The following is a 17984-nucleotide window of genomic DNA, read 5'->3' on the forward strand; positions in this document are numbered from 1 at the left end:
TCCGACCTGCCGGATTCGAACCAGCGACCTAAGGATTACAGCCACTACTACAGTCCTCCGCTCTACCAACTGAGCTAAGGTCGGTTTGCAACGATGATCTCATGATTATTATTTTTATTAATTATTTTAAATACTAACTCTAACATTTAGATTATTAAACGTTTAAAATATGTCAATTATCTATTATCGGCTGTATTCAACAGTTAAACTAAATAAATTTTTAGTTTAATTGAATTTTTTATAAGGTAAATTAATATTAAGTCCTTGATTTTTTTTTTAAATTATCTAATATGTCTTTATTTCAAATGTTTTTATATTTTATAAAATCTAACTTTTTATTCTTAAAATTAATTGTTTTAAATTATTTATACTTTGAAGTTTCTATCATTTCAATTATATATATTATTTAGTTGCTACTAATTCAGAAAGACATGATTTGCTAATCTATCATCTTATCGGAGATCTTACCTTCTCTCTTCAGAGATTTTTCTTTATTCATGCCTTGGGTTTGTTTTCATGCGGTGCTGGAGAATTTTCTGCCCGTATAAGCAGTGTGGGTTTGTTTTCATGCTGTGCCGGAGCCCGCATAAGCAGTGTGATAAGGTGAATCGATGGGCTGTTCTTTGAGGTGGTGCAATCCCTTATTGCTGGTGCTCGAGTTTCCTTTGTCATCTCCTTCCTGAGATTTGAGGCTACTCAACATCATTAGTTTGTCTCTCAAAACTTCAATAATTTTTTTATGATTTTGAAGACATTTCAAGACGTTGTAATAATTTTGATAATCTGAAATCCAGAAAATAGAGTTTTAGAAGGGTTCTGTGAACTGAGAAAAAGTTTAGCTTGAGAGGAGAGTGTTCCTCCCTTTTTATTTATTTCCTTCGTCTGTCAGTGACGTGTAACGGTTTTACTGCCATTGGGCTACCTGTCTCTGCCATTCTGATACGGTCGTACGAGAATATCAAATATTATACTTCATGCGTAACGACCATTTAATTCTCCTCTGGCACGCATGCAGAGGGTCCCACTAGATGGACAGACTGGCTACCTTCCTTCTTCTAGGCTGAGCTGAAAGATGATATTAAGGTTGAACTTAGAGAAGATCTGATTATTGGGCAGGAAAAGGCAGGGCCGGCCTAATCAAGAAATCTAAATAGAGTTCGGTCTTAAGACTAAGCGGGCTGGACTTGACTCACGTGAGAGACTTAGAAGTCTTTAGGTTATGGGCTGTCATCGTGGACCTGGCCTTAGACCGGAGTAGTGAAATCCAACGGTCATCAAATTTATTTTACTAGTTTGTAAAAAATAAAGTAAAACGACATCAATGATAATATAAAGCATTTCATATGTGAAATTTGAATTTATTTTTTTTTATAATTGATTGTAAATAAATGAGTAAATTCTTCATCAAAACTTCTCATATTTGTACAAAATTATGAAGTTTTATGAAGATTGAATTATCAATATTCATAATTTTTGTTTTCTTCTTAAGATTTCATACCATTAATATTAAGAGTCTACTCTATTATCTAAAAAATTGAACTAATATTAATTATACATATAGAAATTGAGGGATTATAGTTTAGAAAGAAAGGAATTCCTAAAATTAGAAATGAAATATATATTTAAAAACGATAATAAAGCTATTACTTTAGGATGGAAAAGTTATTCATTACTCAATTTTTTTCTTACTCTTTTAAATAATAATTTTAAAAATAATATTTAATATTTTAAACCACTAAAAAATATTAATATTTAAAAATCGAAGAAATAAATTATAAAAAATTATTTTTCATAATGCTTAACTAACTATGTCAGAACTTTTAATATTACTGATAAATAATTATAATTAATAATTTTCTTCTTATTTTTTATATTTTATTGTGAAAATTTAATATAGGAAATTTTAATTTTATAAAATATAAATTAATTTATTATGTATAATCATAAATTTAATTTGATATTAAATATATTTAAATAAGTTGAGAAATTTCGTATGTTATTAAAAAAAATTAATTTATACTTTAATTTAGAAACTATCACATAAGGTACGTGTCGGTGGAATTGACTGATCAATACGAAATGACCAAAATACCTCCCAAAAATACGTTTCCAAGGAGTAAGTAGAGGGCAATTTTGTCATCCCGCCACAGAGACAATCTAGCTTATCCACTTGAAGCTGCAAAATCACATCTCCACGTCGACTCTGCGCGGAGACTGAGATCGAGAGGAGAAGGAAAAACAAAAAAAACTGAAAACAATATTAAGAAAATTCCGAGAAAATGAAGAAAAATGACTTTTTTCAATGGTGAATTCTTTATTATATAGTATATTTTTTTTGTTCCACTCCATAACATAATTAGCAAAATTATATCATCCTCTTCCTTCTCTCTTCTTTTCCTCTTTGAGACCCTCAAAGGAAACATCTTTAGATTCATTCTAGGACAAATGCTCCCATAAATAATCTTAAACAAGGTATGGTCACCTTTTCTCTCTTCTGTCTTTTTGGGTTTTTAATTTCTGTAATGGATTTGTTTATTTTTGTAACTTTTCTGGTAAATGCAATGTGAAGCTGGGAACAAGTTTCTGTGGGTTCTGAAATTGTTTGGTTGTTTGTAAATGTTGTTGAATAAATATTGGGGTTTTTGATTGTGAGATTACATATTTTATTCAACAAGGAAGAAGAGAAAGATTGTAGGTGAATTTAATGTGTCTAATTGGTGGGCGAAAGAGGATTGGCATTCTGGTTATTGTAAGGATTAGGGTTTTGAATCATTTGGGTATTGAAATTGATTTATGAGGATAGAATGAGGAGTTTGTATATGATCTTGGAGTGTATGTTGAAGAAAGTGTTTAATTTTGTTAGTAGAATTTTTTAATTGATGTGGAAAAGGAAAATCTTGTTATTCAGTTATATTGTAGGAGTTAATGGCGAACGGGTGAAGAAGAGGGATTGTTAAGATGCATGTATGTCCTTGTGTTGTAGGCTCAGATCTACTTAACCTTGATGTGGAATCTGAAATATTCAAATAAACATATGAGAACTCTTAAGACAGTTTATTTCTTTGTTGTATGCCTTCTATAATACTCAACTGAGGTTGTACTCAATTCAAGGAATACCCTTCTTTGAGAACCTTTCGTACTTGCTCTTCTAGATCTGAATTTTAAGTTACTGCCTTTGTGTTATCAAATTATGAAAGACCCTATGTTGAAGATGATTTTACTGATGGTATTTTTGATGCTCAAGAATCTATGATGGTTAGCAAACTAAGTTTTAAACTATTCATTTGGAATCAAGAACTTCGCCAGACTTCAATTTAATTGATTTCTTTTTTAATAATTTTCTTGTTTGGAATGAAAAGATTGAATTCTTTTTAACTTAAAAAGATTTCCATGCTAAACAAAGTGTTTGTGTGATATGGGTCTGAAAAGAAGCTAGTGTTGGAAGGAAAATTTAAGCATGTATATCACTTGGAATAAGTTAACTGCTGCTTATGGATGCAAAAGTTAGGTGTAGTTCAATAATTAATCTTATAAAAAGAATATATATTTTCATTTCCTAAGCATGATATGTTTTCAACTGAAATTCTTATGTGTTCCATTTTTTTTTCTTTTATTTTTCATTTTTATTATCCGACAGAAGATTCTATTTTATGTTGAGCAGTTCCCGTTCCAATTAGAAACAACCTTTAGCGCGTCCAACATCTACCAATACAAGAAATAAGTCCATGGATAAAGAAGTGAACAAGACCACTTCTGTGTATGTCAATCACGGTGGGTTTCTTATTTATTTTTTCTTTTTTTCTTCTTTTTTTTTTTAAACAAAAAACTTGTAGTTTCATTTTCTACATTCCTCCCTTTCGTTAGATGTATCAGAAAATTCATCATTGATTAGCAGTTTTGCAATTCAAAACCTTTTGGATTGGTGTAGCATCCTGACTGCTATCTCTAGCTTTTTAAGAAAAAATGTCTTCTATGTGTGAATTTCTACAACGGCTGCTATTTTTTTCAGTTAGGGGCAGAGTCAAAATTTTTGTTATCAGGCTGGTTATATATAAAATTAATTTTAAAAATTGTTAACTACTCTCAGTATTGTATGTTAAAAAAATACCAATTGAGTGTAATTAAGCTACAATTTTTTTTGAGGGTGATAATGCTATAAAAATTTATTAATTATGTAATAAAAAAAATGTTCCAGTATCATAATAAAACAATATAAACAATATTTGGAGGCGGCCAATAACTAAAAGTAAAATTGCTCTCTCTCTCTCTCTCTCTATATATATATATATATATATATATATATTGTTGTTAGAATCTTACGATTCGAATCTATAGGGTGGATCTTAAACATACCTGAATCCTATGATTCTTTATTTGAATCTTACGATTATCAATTTGATTCTACATCCTAGCGATTCAAATCTATAGGGTATATGAATTGTGACTAAATCAAAAGAATTGATAGTGAATAAGGTGAATCAATATGAATCTGCCGAATTTTCTCCTAATCCAATTAATTATTTATAGAGGTTGTTATATCTTGTTATATTTTCAAAATTTGAGATCTTATTTATTTTTGCTACAAAAAAATGTGGATAAAACATTTCCTTAGCTATTTTTCTTCCACCAACCACTCTTTTCCATTTTCTTTTTAGTTAATTTATTTAATTAATTATAGTTGTCAAGTTATGATAATTTATATTTATAATATTCTAATAAGCTAATTTTTTTACTATTTAATTAATTATTTAGTCAAATTTAAATGAGAGTTTCAATATATATATAATAATAACTATTGTCTATGATTTCAAAGTTCATAATTTATAGCATAAAACTATATAATATAATACATGCATATTATTCTATTATGAAGAATACTTCTAATTAGATAAATGATAATTCTATATTTATCAAAATATGTCATGATATTTTTTTTTCACTTATTTTTAGATTATATATTAGTTTTAATTGATATTTGGAAGTCTTAGCTAATCTTGCGATTCGATTCTCGATTCATGAAATAAAGATTTCCATTCTCGATTTGACAACTATGATAATATACATACACGATAAAATAGGAGGAAGGTAGCAGTCCCACTTTCTCTCTGATCCTGTTTTCAATCCATACAACCTATTCTGCAATCTCAAGTGGCATAGCTGAGGATGAGTATTTGAGAGAAAGGAAAAGGAACATATTATTGCTTGACTCCCTCGAGGATCCAGAATTTCGATATTTTAGTATTAGTGGTCCATCATTTCCTTCTTACCTTCTCATCTGAAGTGCAGTATGATGAATTTGTAGTTTTGAGATTTTCAAAAAAGTAAACACTTCTTTTGGTTATTTATTTAGGCGTATACTATTTCATCTTTATTTACATCCACTCTATTTGCTCTTGTCTGTTCATTTCTGTTTCTTTTAATTCAAGTTTCTTCTTCTTTGAACATAATTTTCGTCAAATGTATTATTGTAGCTGCAAATGCTTGGCTTGAGAATAGAAGAAAATGGATAGGAGATAAATCTAAAAAATCAAAAACATTGGCGAAGGATCCAATCATAAGGTATTATCCTTTACTTTTGTTTCTTCAATAACAGTGAATTTAATTAATTTGTTTATTTGTTTGTTTTTCTATTACATTTAATGGTTTTGTACTTGCATAAGCTTAAAACCACTAACTGCAGATTTCCTATTTCAATTGGCACCCAGTGAAAATCATGTCAATTAGTTGGAGGGGGGAAAAAAGAGTAAAGTTACAATTGGATAAAGAAATTCATGGTTTAAGGAACACGACTATATTGTTTAAAGTAATTTGTCTGCAATCACTATGCTGGATGACTAACAGACTAAAAATTTAGGGTCACAGAAAACAGGAGATTAACCATACTGTCAGGAGTTGATGTCTTTTTTGCCTAGATGTATTGGAATTAAGTTATATTATTTTGTTCCAGCAGTTCTTCTATTATTATTATCATTATTAGTTTTTTTCCCCCTCAAGTTCTGAATTTCAAAACTTAAAATCTTCGAATTTGCTACATAAGCAAAATTTCGTTCATGAATTATGGTATAGCGAGATCAGTACAAGTTCAATTCCAGGATATTTCTATGTGAAAAGAAGAGAGGAAACGAAGGAAAAAGAATTGTAGCTTGGAACCGTTCAATACAACCAACATTATCTCTTATAGGACAGTGAAAAACCCTCAAAAGGCATTTGAGATTATGTAAGTATTTTTATTTCACATTTAAAATGTGGTCCGTATGTGTGTGAGAGCAGCCTAAGAATATCACAAAGATCTTGTAATCAAGTAAGAAGCTAAAGTGTTTGGATGTGTAAAACGGTTTGGACAATGGCCAACATAGCATAGTCATTGCCTCCTGCCAGAGGCCTCCTATCTTAAATAGGTGGATGGTGACCTAGCAAGGTTCAGCAAGTGAGAGAAACTATATGATGGAACTCGCATATCTCTGGCCACTGCATTTATCAAAGGTCGAAGGCATCTGTTCTTCGTGTCAGCGTGGTTTACATGGGCCATTTTTAGTCCCACCAAGACATTAGATTTTCATGTGGATTAATTATCAATCAATATGTACAGAATCTGTGTATGGTATTTCTGACAGTTCACTAGAGTTTGTGGTTGGTTTTTTATTGTTAGGATTGACAAAAATATGCTGATGTTGGATAGAAGAAGACATTGTTGCCTTCCATTTATTTGTGTCTGTCATGGTTTTTGTAATTGTTTTTTGTAGCTATTCTTGTTGATATATGGAGAATAATTGCATAAAATTTCTTTTGCAGCTGGTCAACAACCTATGATGAACTGCTTTCAACAAATGAACCCTTCCCTAAGCCTATCCCTTTACCTGTAAGTTTATTCAAACGTGTAGAATTTTTTGAGTTTTAATTTAGTATTATTTTTAAGATCCGACTAGCTTGTGGGTGTGTACGTACACGCATGCAAAAGAGAAGGAGAGAGTTGAATATTGAAGCTTTAGAGTGCAAGTATAATCAACGACTTACAAAGGACCATGAAGGAAGGGATTGACAATAAACTTATAGATTCTATGCAAGCCAAATTGAAGCAATTCAGTTTGCATAGAGCATTTCAACTAGATAGTAGCCTTAATGGAATTATGATTACGATGTTGTCTTGATAAATTTTTTAAACACTACGGCTGTATTTGTTTTCCATTAACCTATTTTCCTGACCGTCCTAACTTCAGAAAATATAGACAACCTTTTCCTGGAAAAGGTTTTCTGTGTAACAAATAGAGCTTAGTTAATTTTTTTTTTTTTTAAATTAATGTGAATTTGATTGTTGTTGGATTTTGCAGGAGATGGTAGATTTTTTAGTAGATATTTGGCATGATGAAGGCCTCTTTGATTGAATAATCAATGATAACATCATAGTTTAGTATGGCAAGAGATTAATAGAAAGGTAAAGAATTCAAACTGTTCTTGTAGCTAATTCATTGAATTTCAAATTATGCTTGTTACTGTTAGCAATCAATTCTTTTGGGTTTTATTCCCATAGTCAAGTTGTGATGTAATTTGAGAATTGTATCTAAAATTCAAATAATTTTTTATGTAAACCTATATTCAAAGTAAGAGGATTAAAACAAATTAAAAAAAAAGGGTTAAGATGCCTAAATTGGACTCAAAGGTTCTTAAAAACGCTCTTCACAACAAAGCAAGCATTGCTTGAAAGTTGTTTCTAAAGTCTATGAAGCTGAACAACAACAGCCGTTGGGTATGAAATATCTAAAGCTTCTTTCAAACCTCTAATTTAAACGCCTCCAACTGCTTTAAATTCTACAATAAATGCTAAATACAGTTGGCCAATATTTTCAATAATTAATTTTCAATGTCATCACAAACCCTAACTTTTTTTTTTTAAATTAAATTTTATTAAAATATATACATATAAATATTTCAAATTTTTAAGTTTTAGGTTCTGTGTAATCCATCGATATTTTCTAACGTTTAGAACTTTCAAAAAAATTTAATCAACAGAAAATGATAAAAAGAAAAAATAAATCATTTGAAGGAGAATAATTATGTTTTATATTTTGAGGTTTTTATTAAAATATTTATATATAAATATTATTTTTTTATTTCATAATTTTTGTTTATTTTATGTAATTTTTTTTATAAACTTTTCATTAATATTTATCTTTAAGTATAATTAAATATTGAAAGATATTTTAGAAATAAAATAAAATTATAATAATTAGTTTATAGGTTATTATAGTTTAAAAAAAATAGTAAATATTTTGAAATATTTTGAGATAATAAAAAAATGGATTAAAATTATGAAATGAAAAAAAAGTAATAAATTTTATTTTTTAAATTAAAATTAAATAATAAAAATTAAACTAATAAACGAGATTTAATTACGAAGCTACTAAATACAAGTGAATAATTAATTAATCTTCATTTTGATTTGAATTCTCTTTCATTGAATTAGAGGCTTTCCTTCACCTTCTCAATATGAACTCTACAAAGAATACTAATCAAATCCAGGCCTCCTCATACCCATTGGATGGGTTGACAATCAATTTTTTTTTATTAGGGGTTTGATTTCTCATATCTTTGAATATCATTTCATTTTTTTAAATTTATTACTAAATTATTATTAAATTGTTAAATACAGAATTTATCAATATTTTTATTAAAAACTCTGAAGCGTTTTCTCAAGGAATACAATTTTGATTGATAAAGAAAGGGATTCTAATTATAGTTAATAATCAAGTAACTCTATTATTCAGGATCATTTTTTAAAATTTTTATTTTTTTCTTTAAATATACAATAATGGTCGAAGGTAGAATGAGATATTCTATTTATACAATAATTAAATTCAAATATATTAATGTTATTTAAATTATACATTTTATGTTTTAAAATTAAAATTCTTAATCTCCAAGTTTTATTAAGAAATTGTTATCTTATTTATTGATTATACATTATAAATTTATTAATTTTTATTTTAATATTCTAAATTATATTATATTTTAAGAAATTTAAAATTTTTTAATTACATAAATTCTTTAATTAAGTTTAAAATCCAATAATGGTCACCTCACCACCAACCAAACACTTCAAAATATTGATAAAAGTCTAATAGAAAAAACAAGATAAATATTACCAAAGTAGTAAAATATGGTTTTTTTTAAAAATCATTATCCTATGCTTTTCCTCTTAAACTTTAATAAAGAATTTATTTATTAAGTCTCTGTTTTTATATTTTTTAGTATTTAAAACATTAAAAAAATTAATTAACAAAAAATATTTTTTAAAAATAAAATAAAATTATTTTTTACTTATTGAAAATTTTTAATAATATCTCTATATATAAATTTATTAATACATTTTATTTTTTACAATTAAAATTAAATAATAAAAAGTAAATTTTTTTTAAAATTTTTATATAGTTCTTTCATTTTGTCTCTTTAATTTCAAAAGAGAAAGAGATAAGGAAAGTATAAAATTTACTGTTCACTTTAATAAATTTTGGAAAATATAAAATTTGAATACTATTAAATCAGATGGAGTAAATAGTTATTTCTCTAATTAATTTTAACAAAGTAACTGTAATTTACTTAAACAACTCATCCAATCATCGAAACGTCCATCCAATCAACGATCAGCGTTCTCCGACACCCAAAGGAACCCCACATTCCTCAGCAAAAAGCAACCATGATGGGTCCCACGACAGCGCAGCGATTCCTATAAATAGACATCAGATTGCGTGCACACTTTTAACGGTGATCCGCTTCACACGCAATCCGAAAACCTCTTTTGCTTCCTCCTTCTCTTACGAAGACACGTCATCACCATGTCAACTTCAGCATAAAATGTTGGTAAATTATTATTTAATTTTAAAAAATTTATTATTTATCTCCCAATTTTAAAAATTTATGAATGAAAAAATTTATTAATCATTAAATATTTTATTAATTTAAAAACTTATTAATCATTAATTTTAGTTAATTATTTTACTAATTAATATTTATAAACTTTAATTTAAAAAAATTATTAATTAATAACTTAATTTTATAAAATATTTATTAATTAACACCGTATTAAAATATTTGAAATTTTTTATAATAATTAATAGTTAAAATTAATAGTAAAATTAATTAATAAAATTTTTAAAATATTAAAGATTTTTAATGTATATCGATAAATTCTAAAAAATCTTCTCATTCGAGCTCCGGTGTCTTTTATGAAAAATCGCAACTAACACTGCCTTGTAACACCGTAGACGGTTAGTTAGCTTTGGACTGGTAGCAACCTCCCCTTATAAAATGCCGTTTCATTTCTCCCACACTCGCAGCCTCGCAGGATGCAATTTGGAGGGAGGAGATACGAGAAAATGGAGAAACTGACTTTTTGTTTTGTGTTGCTTCTTTCTCTTATCGCGTTATCTCGCGCGAGATTCCCTGACGACCTTCAACTCCCTCTCCCGAGATCGACTTTCCCGTCCGTTCAGGCTGGGAAGCTTATCCGGGAGCTTAACCTCTTCCCGGCGAAGGACGTCAACATCTTACGCGATGCCGATGCTCCTCTTCTTGATGGAAGGAAGAGAATCGTCGAGAAGCGGTTTAGGTTTCCGAATGTCGTTGATGACGAGTATAGCGGAGTTTCTGTGGACGATTTGGGCCACCATGCCGGTTACTATAAGATTGCGAACTCCCACGCAGCGAGGTCTGCTTTTTATTTTTTATTATTTACTTTTTGTGTGGGTGAATTTGGGAAGGATTCGATTTTCATTTTGGCTTGTGTTTTGGGAAGTTATTTAATTATGTTTTAGAGTTGGGAATTTAGCTTCTTAATGATGGCGTTATATATAATTGCTTGATGTCTTAACGCAAGCAAGCTGAATTTTAAGGTTAAGCAGTTTGTTTAGGATATCAGCTATTGATTAAGATGAATTTTAGTTGGTTTTTGGTTCACAAACATTTCTGGTGATTCAATCAGTGTTCTGACCTATACCCATTTGTGGTTTTTTGTAGTATGTTTTATTTCTTCTTTGAATCGCGCAACAGCAGGAAGGACCCTGTTGTTATTTGGTTAACCGGAGGACCAGGGTGCAGCAGTGAGTTGGCTATGTTTTATGAAAATGGTCCTTTTACTATTGCAGACAACATGTCTCTTGTATGGAATCCATATGGTTGGGACAAGGTAATTTAATTCTCCCGCTGAATGAAATTAAGCCAACTTTGGTGCTTAGTACTGAAACATGGTTCGCCTTATTGTAAAGTTAGTGATCATCCTGTTTCCATAAGTTGATGTGCATATTTTACTCTATGTCTAATAGGAAGTAACAATAAATTTATAGTTCTCACCTAGGCTTGCTTCAATGAAGGGGTAGAATGCATTTTTCTATTAGAGTAAAGCTTGTTCGGTAAGGTCATGCCTAAGTGCTACCTGGCCTATGATGCTGAAGCTCAAGGCAAAGAAAAACATGCTTCTATATCTTTTAATAAATTGGACCAGCTAAATCATCTTTCACCAGATAGCAGTTTTTCGTTATCTATATTAAAATTTGTTTTTATTGTCATTTGGGCTCACAGTTGCACTTTGCTTCTACCCCTTGAGCTAATAACCACGTTAATTACCACGTTTAACTTTTTCCCCCTGAAAAATTGGCCTATTTGTGCTGTTAAGTATGCTTTGGCTTATTGTGAATGCTGTAAATATTTCATTCATAATAATTGCGGAGGGGATAAAAAAATAGGTTTGTTCTCTGAGTGAAGAATTTGAATCCTGTTGTTATCAAGCAGACTTGCTAACTTACTAGCAAAGGCATAGTAAATGTCTTGTGACTATCTATTTTATCAGGCAAAATTGCTGAAATTTAAATGGTGGAAATTCTTATAAATATCTACTTTAATGTTAAAGAGCGTCCAAGTGTATTAGGCTTTCTGTACTGTGGACTCTGAGGAGACTCAGATGTAAGTAGCCCATTTTTGCAGTGGAAAGGATTCTTGTGTTTTGAATCACAGTTAAACAACTTTACAATTGCATCAAGACTCACCCTATAAACTTTCATGTGTATTAATAATTTGTTTGGACGATATACATTTAAAGTTTTTGGCCCTTAAAATGTCAATTTGGCTCTTCATTGTAACTTCTAGTATGGCTGTGCAGTCTTCCAAAGATTTTTCCCTTTTATTTTTCTCCCATGTATGTAACTGTAAAGTTGCGTATGACTGTCGCAGATCAGTTTTCTTCTTTCCTTTTATATTTCTTAGGAAATTGCAGTGTACTTCATATAGCATGCTATGCATATATGGTATTAGATGCTGTCGCAGATCAGTTTTCTTCTTTCCTTTTGTATTTCTTAGGAAATTGCTGTGTACTTCATATAGCACGCTATGCATATATAGTATTAGATGCTCGTCATCACTTATGAATTATATGCATGACGTCAATTAGTTGCTTGGTGTTGTGGTTTTATTATGAAGTTGCTTTACTGTCTTAAGATCAAAATAATGAATGAATCATGTGTGTTCTATCACATTGGAATTCTGACACTTTGGAATTCTGCTTCTTCCTCTTTCGTTCAGTATGTTCTTTCGTTGAGGTTAATATGTTTTTAATTATCCTACAAAACTTCCTTGCTTCTTGATAAGAGTTTCTAAATTGCTTTGACAATCTTGCAGGCATCAAATCTTCTGTATGTTGACCAACCTATTGGGACTGGGTTCAGTTATAGTTCTGATATGCGTGATATTCGACACAATGAGCAAGGAGTTAGTAATGACCTGTATGACTTCTTACAGGTTAGTTATCTTTGGATTACTTTTTGTAAAAAGTGAAAATATAGCCTAATGATCTACCAAGCCTTGCACTCATTATAAGGGAAAATTTGTCATAAATCTTTTTACTGGATTTAATGCCATTCCCTGTTTAGAAAAACCTGTTGCACAACGACTCAAAGAGTTGGTGTTTCACTTGTAACATGTAACTGCAACCATATTGGTAGGACTAAAGTAGGTTTGTGGGTGATGTCAGGCCTTCTTTGCAGAACATCCTGAATTTGTCAATAATGACTTCTATATAACTGGAGAATCATATGCTGGACACTATATTCCTGCTTTGGCTGCTCGAGTTCACAAGGGAAACAAAGCTAAAGAAGGGATTCATATAAACCTCAAGGCACGCTTACTTTACCTAATTATACTTGTAACAAATTCTTTTTAGCTTCAATTAATTCCAACTCAAAATGTTGAACAGGGATTTGCCATTGGAAATGGGCTTACAGATCCTGCAATCCAATATGCAGCTTACGCAGATTACGCATTGGATATGGGATTAATTGAAAAATCTGATCACGATCGTATCAATAAGGTGCTTCCAGTGTGTGAAATGGCAATCAAGCTTTGTGGTAATCTCATTGACTTCTCTTATTTACTTTTTGAGAAATCCCGGGCCTGCTTGATCTGTCATAGCTGTAAAGTTGATATTTTGCTGTTCAAAATTGGTTTTGACATTGATCTTCTTACAATTCTCGTACATTGTCACATATTTTGTTTGTTTGTCATTCTTGCTTAATTGCCTATGCAAATGTTGCAATGTCCTTTTTTTCTTTTTTTTTTTTCAGGTACTGATGGCACAGTCTCATGCATGGCCTCTTATTTTGTTTGCAATGGTATATTCAATAGCATCTTGTCACGTGCTGGTGATATAAATGTAAGACCTAATGGATCTTCTTCATGTGATTGAAGTGCATCTAGAAACACTTTTCTTGATTCTTTCTCCTAATCAGAAAACGGGGTGCAGTTGCATTTTGGGCTTTGTTGTCACCTGTTCTGGCAAAAACAAGTTACATGAAATCTGAAGAAAGCCTTTAGGGAAACAAAAAATGGGAAAAGCAAAAATTCTTTAATAATAAAATGGTCAATTTCATAGACGAATTTTTTTAAAGAAATGGTTAATGTTCTAAAGCATACTTGTAAGAGATTTATAATTTAGTGCTCAAATGGATATGAAAATATTGTGCATCCTTAGCCTCTCCCTTCTTCACATTTTCTTTTATTCTTTATCCTCTTATTCCTTCTTCCTTCATTTAAAGCTGCCCTCCCCACCTTTCTCGCCTCAACTTTTTGACCTAGTTTTATGGGCAACTGGGATTGTTAATCTCCTTAAATGTCTCAAACGTCTGTTTGGTTTTGAACTTAGGAATCCATATGCCTGAAATATGCCCATAGTGTAATATGACCATACTTTACAATTGACTATCATTAATTTGTTCTCCCCACAGTACTATGATATCAGAAAGAAATGTGAGGGGAGCCTCTGCTATGACTTCTCGAACTTGGAGAAATTTCTGAACCTGAAACCAGTTAGGGATTCGCTTGGTGTTGGGGACATAAGCTTTGTATCCTGTAGCCCTACAGTTTATCAGGCCATGCTGATGGACTGGATGAGGAATCTTGAAGCTGGCATTCCTGCTCTCCTTGAGGATGGAATCAAGTTGCTTGTGTATGCTGGAGAATATGATCTTATCTGCAACTGGCTCGGTAAGTTCTTGGACGATGTTATGCTTGTCAAATAAAACCATATATGGAGTTTATTCCATATTTATCTGGGCTCTTATTTGTGCAGGGAATTCAAAATGGGTTCATGCTATGGAGTGGTCTGGTCAGAAAAGTTTTGTGGCATCACCTGAACTTCCTTTTGAAGTTGATGGTTCAGAAGCCGGAGTATTGAGAAGCCATGGGCCTCTCGCCTTCCTCAAGGTATCCCTCTCTTCTTCCCTCTCTCACCCTGGACTATGGCACACATTTGTAAAGTGTACTGATATAGTTGCGTGGTGCATGGATCAACAGGTCCATGATGCAGGACACATGGTTCCTATGGACCAGCCCAAGGCTGCATTAGAGATGCTGAAGAGGTGGACCCAAGGAAAACTGTCTCAAGGCGCAGCTGAACCTCAAAAACTGGTTTCTGATATGTGATCCACTGTTAGTTGGCATTTAAGAACTAAATGTATGTGGTTTCCTTGATTTTTCAATGTGGTTGTAAATATTTGCTACTGGTTCAAACAGACTTGTAGATGATGTCTGTTACTGGATAAGAAATACACGCTTGAATCAAAGGGAATTGTTTTTGCCCATTTCTGTTTATGTGCTGAAATCTTGTATCATCTAAATATCTAATCAATGAGTAGGGTGTAATCAATCCAGAGTTGTGTTAATGGTTAATACAGCGTTAAGTTAGAACCCTACTCTAGTTGGTTGAGCTATGATTTTCCTAAAACGAAAACTTGATGAGACAATTGAAATATTTAAACTCGGCTTAATATTTATTGAATAATTTCTTTTCAATTTTGCAAGAAAGGAATTCTGATGAATTCTTATGAAATTTTATATGATTTTTATTCTTTGTAAAATGAAAATGTTTAAATTAAGAAAATAAAATTCTTTCATAGAAGAGATTAATTAAATTAATTTCTTTTGTTCTAAACCGGTCAAGATTCAGAATGCATAAATATGCTCTGTTAAGTAAAGATTAATTATCTAGCCTATTGGGGTTGGGGGTTTATCTGTCTCTCTCGTTTTGGGGGAGTCTTTTTCTCTTCTTTTCTTTCTTCGATGGGAGTTCAATCTCCTCGTTTCTGCCGCACCGTCAGGAGGGGACCTTCCCCATCTCTTCTGCTCCGTCCGAGCAGGAGGGGACCTTCCCCTAACCACCCGAAGAGTGGGTTTTCGTCCGCCTATGGGTGGGTTTTTTTTTTTCTTTTCTGTTTCGTTTTTAATTTCTGTCGTTTTATTTCTTTTTTTTTCGAGGGTTGCAAATCCAAAGGTTTAGAATATGAGTTTTCTTAGATTTGCTTTTCCTTGATCCTTTTCTTCTTTGGTTGGTGTTTTTGTGTAATTGCATGCAGGTGGTTGTTCTTCATCAATTCACGGTAGTTCTCTCTTCCTGCTTGCTTTAGAAGTGAGTGTCCTCTCAAGATTGACTATTTTCTCAGCCTAGAATCAATGATGGACTGTTGGATAGTGGCTCGCGAAACTTGGCGTTGGAAGACGAGATTGAGACGCTAAAGAGCACACCATCCTTACCTTCGTTGGGACGTTTTCAATCTCTTCTCCAGATCTGGGCTTATTAAGATCTCTCAGTGATGAGGAGGACATCGTCGTTCATGAAGCAGTCTCTCTTTTGCACTTTCGCTGGTGTTGTTTTTGATTGGAGAGTGTTATTCATGGCTCTAACGGTAGTAGCTTGACTTGATTGTAGAGGTTGTCATTCTCCCTTTCCATTGAGTTCTAGTCATCATCGTCTACCTCAAATCTGATGATGCATATGCTTGAATGTTGTCTCATCTTCTTCTAGAAGGCTTCAATTCTATTCTTTTTGGCTGCTGGTTAACCCTTTTGTCCATCAGTTGGCTACTGTAATAGGCATCAAAACTTTCCAATCCTCATCACGTGGATAGTAAACGCCAGAGTACTGGAGTTTTTGGGTGAAGAGAAATGACAAGACTCTAAAATTCTTTCGAATCTAGACATCGAGTCATTTGGTTTTCGGTTTAGATTTATACTTTGTTGATTGCTCTATTTTATTGGATCTAAAGCCTTGTACTTGACGATGTAGCATGGATCTTGAACATTCTACATTAGTAAAATCTTTTACCTCTAAGAAAAAAAAAAGATTAATTAATATTTTTGTTTCAATTGTATTTTAGTTAGGCTATTGTCCATGCGCTTAATGGTATATTATGTTTGAAAAAAAAAACAAAATGGTGTAGTATGCCATTGAATGAAAAAATGATTAAATAGATTCTTTGTATTTATGTCGAATTTCTTTAAATTATTTTAGGAAACAGTTGTAACGGTAACTGTAAAAGCATAAACAAAGAATAATAAATATTAAAGAATAAGATGGCAATACTTAAATGCGTATGCATAAATTATATAAGATGAAAATGGTAAGATCTGTGCAGATTGTTTGGTATTATATGGTTGGAGATTGAATTTTATTTTGATTTCTACTAGCTTTGTCTATTGCTCTTGGTTTTGGTTTCTTTGGTTAGGTTTTAATCTTTGCTTAGAAGGGATTATGGATTGGGTTTATGCTTATGGGTTATGGGTTGGTGGCTCTATTCATATATTGACCCGGCTTAGTTTCATTTTGTTCAAGTTTGGTTCACTCACTTAGGGATGTAAACGGGTAGGGTACCCGCGAAATTGAGGGTACCCAAATCCGAACCCGATTATATATAAAATTTCCGAACCCGTTCCAAATCCGTTTAGTATTTTAATTTTACTATCCGTACCCGTTCCAAATCCGTTTAACAATACCCGTACAATAGCCAAATCCGACCGAACCCGATTTTTTAAAATTCAATTCAATGAAAAAAATTTAAAAATTTAGATCTGATAACCCAAATATCAAACCCTGAATTAAAAGGACAACCTGAATATCAACCTCAATTATCTATTCAACGTAAAATTATCCCTAAGATATGCACAACCCAGTAGTAGAAATATGAAATACCCAGCAGTAGAAATATTGGAGAACAATAATCAAATAGCAAATATCCAAATAATCAAATTAATAGTTCATAAATTCTAAAATTCTTTAATAGCAACTAAAAATTCTTTAACAATATGCACATAAAAGATCTTGATTATCAAAAAATTTGATTGCAAACCTGAAGAGAATTCCAGCCAAAGGAGATGTCGCCGACGCCGATTGTGGAGAGGCAAGGGTTATCTCCAGCAGTCATCGGTGAAGTGGGGGAGATGGAAGAGTTGTCTCCGATTGAGAAGTGGGAGATGTGGCCATTGGAGAGAGAGAAGGAGATATCGGGAGAGAGAAGATTTATCGTCGACTGGGGAGAGAAAGGAGACATCGCCAGTGTCGATTGGGCTGCCGGCACTCGTGAGTGAAATGGGGGAGAGAGGCGTTGACTGGAAAATGGGACTGTGAGAGATGTTAGCGACTGGAGAGAGAAGGAGATATTGATGACTGAGGG

At 31.8% G+C, this 17984-nt stretch overlaps 2 protein-coding genes and 1 non-coding gene across 5 annotated transcripts; 2 read left to right on the top strand and 1 right to left on the bottom strand.

Moving 5' to 3' along the window:
- Nucleotides 1-84, bottom strand: TRNAY-GUA. Its single transcript is given in 2 exon segments — nucleotides 1-36; nucleotides 48-84. It is a non-coding gene; the product is annotated as a tRNA-Tyr (tRNA).
- A 2099-nt stretch (nucleotides 85-2183) lies between these two features.
- LOC110607396 lies at nucleotides 2184-7586 on the top strand. 3 transcript variants are annotated; one of them, XM_043957996.1, is made up of 5 exons: nucleotides 2184-2472; nucleotides 3638-3771; nucleotides 5472-5559; nucleotides 6793-6859; nucleotides 7329-7586. In XM_043957996.1, exons 2-5 carry the CDS (start codon nucleotides 3726-3728, stop codon nucleotides 7380-7382), a joined length of 255 nt encoding a protein of 84 aa, XP_043813931.1. In that variant the 5' UTR covers nucleotides 2184-2472; nucleotides 3638-3725; the 3' UTR covers nucleotides 7383-7586. The 3 variants fall into 3 exon arrangements, with proteins under 3 accessions (XP_043813931.1, XP_043813932.1, XP_021602192.1); XM_043957997.1 differs by having other exon boundaries at nucleotides 3662-3771; XM_021746500.2 differs by having other exon boundaries at nucleotides 2185-2471; nucleotides 3633-3771.
- A 2630-nt stretch (nucleotides 7587-10216) lies between these two features.
- On the top strand, nucleotides 10217-15119 carry LOC110607400 (serine carboxypeptidase-like). Its single transcript, XM_021746506.2, has 9 exons — nucleotides 10217-10702; nucleotides 11011-11179; nucleotides 12664-12783; nucleotides 13016-13159; nucleotides 13238-13388; nucleotides 13605-13693; nucleotides 14265-14523; nucleotides 14609-14742; nucleotides 14833-15119. Exons 1-9 carry the CDS (start codon nucleotides 10341-10343, stop codon nucleotides 14959-14961), a joined length of 1557 nt encoding a protein of 518 aa, XP_021602198.1. The 5' UTR covers nucleotides 10217-10340; the 3' UTR covers nucleotides 14962-15119.
- The last annotated feature ends 2865 nt before the right edge of the window (nucleotides 15120-17984 follow it).

This window comes from Manihot esculenta, chromosome 7 (assembly GCF_001659605.2).
Source record: "Manihot esculenta cultivar AM560-2 chromosome 7, M.esculenta_v8, whole genome shotgun sequence".
Taxonomy (NCBI): Eukaryota; Viridiplantae; Streptophyta; class Magnoliopsida; order Malpighiales; family Euphorbiaceae; genus Manihot; species Manihot esculenta.

Coding starts and splice junctions, on each gene's coding strand:
- LOC110607396 (XM_043957996.1), top strand. CDS start 3,726: ATGGATAAAGAAGTGAACAAGACCACTTCTGTGTATGTCAATCACG. Junction 3,772..5,471: donor TTCTGTGTATGTCAATCACG/GTGGGTTTCTTA, acceptor GTATTATTGTAG/CTGCAAATGCTTGGCTTGAG. Junction 6,860..7,328: donor CTAAGCCTATCCCTTTACCT/GTAAGTTTATTC, acceptor TGGATTTTGCAG/GAGATGGTAGATTTTTTAGT.
- LOC110607400 (XM_021746506.2), top strand. CDS start 10,341: ATGCAATTTGGAGGGAGGAGATACGAGAAAATGGAGAAACTGACTTTT. Junction 10,703..11,010: donor GCGAACTCCCACGCAGCGAG/GTCTGCTTTTTA, acceptor GGTTTTTTGTAG/TATGTTTTATTTCTTCTTTG. Junction 12,784..13,015: donor ACCTGTATGACTTCTTACAG/GTTAGTTATCTT, acceptor GGGTGATGTCAG/GCCTTCTTTGCAGAACATCC.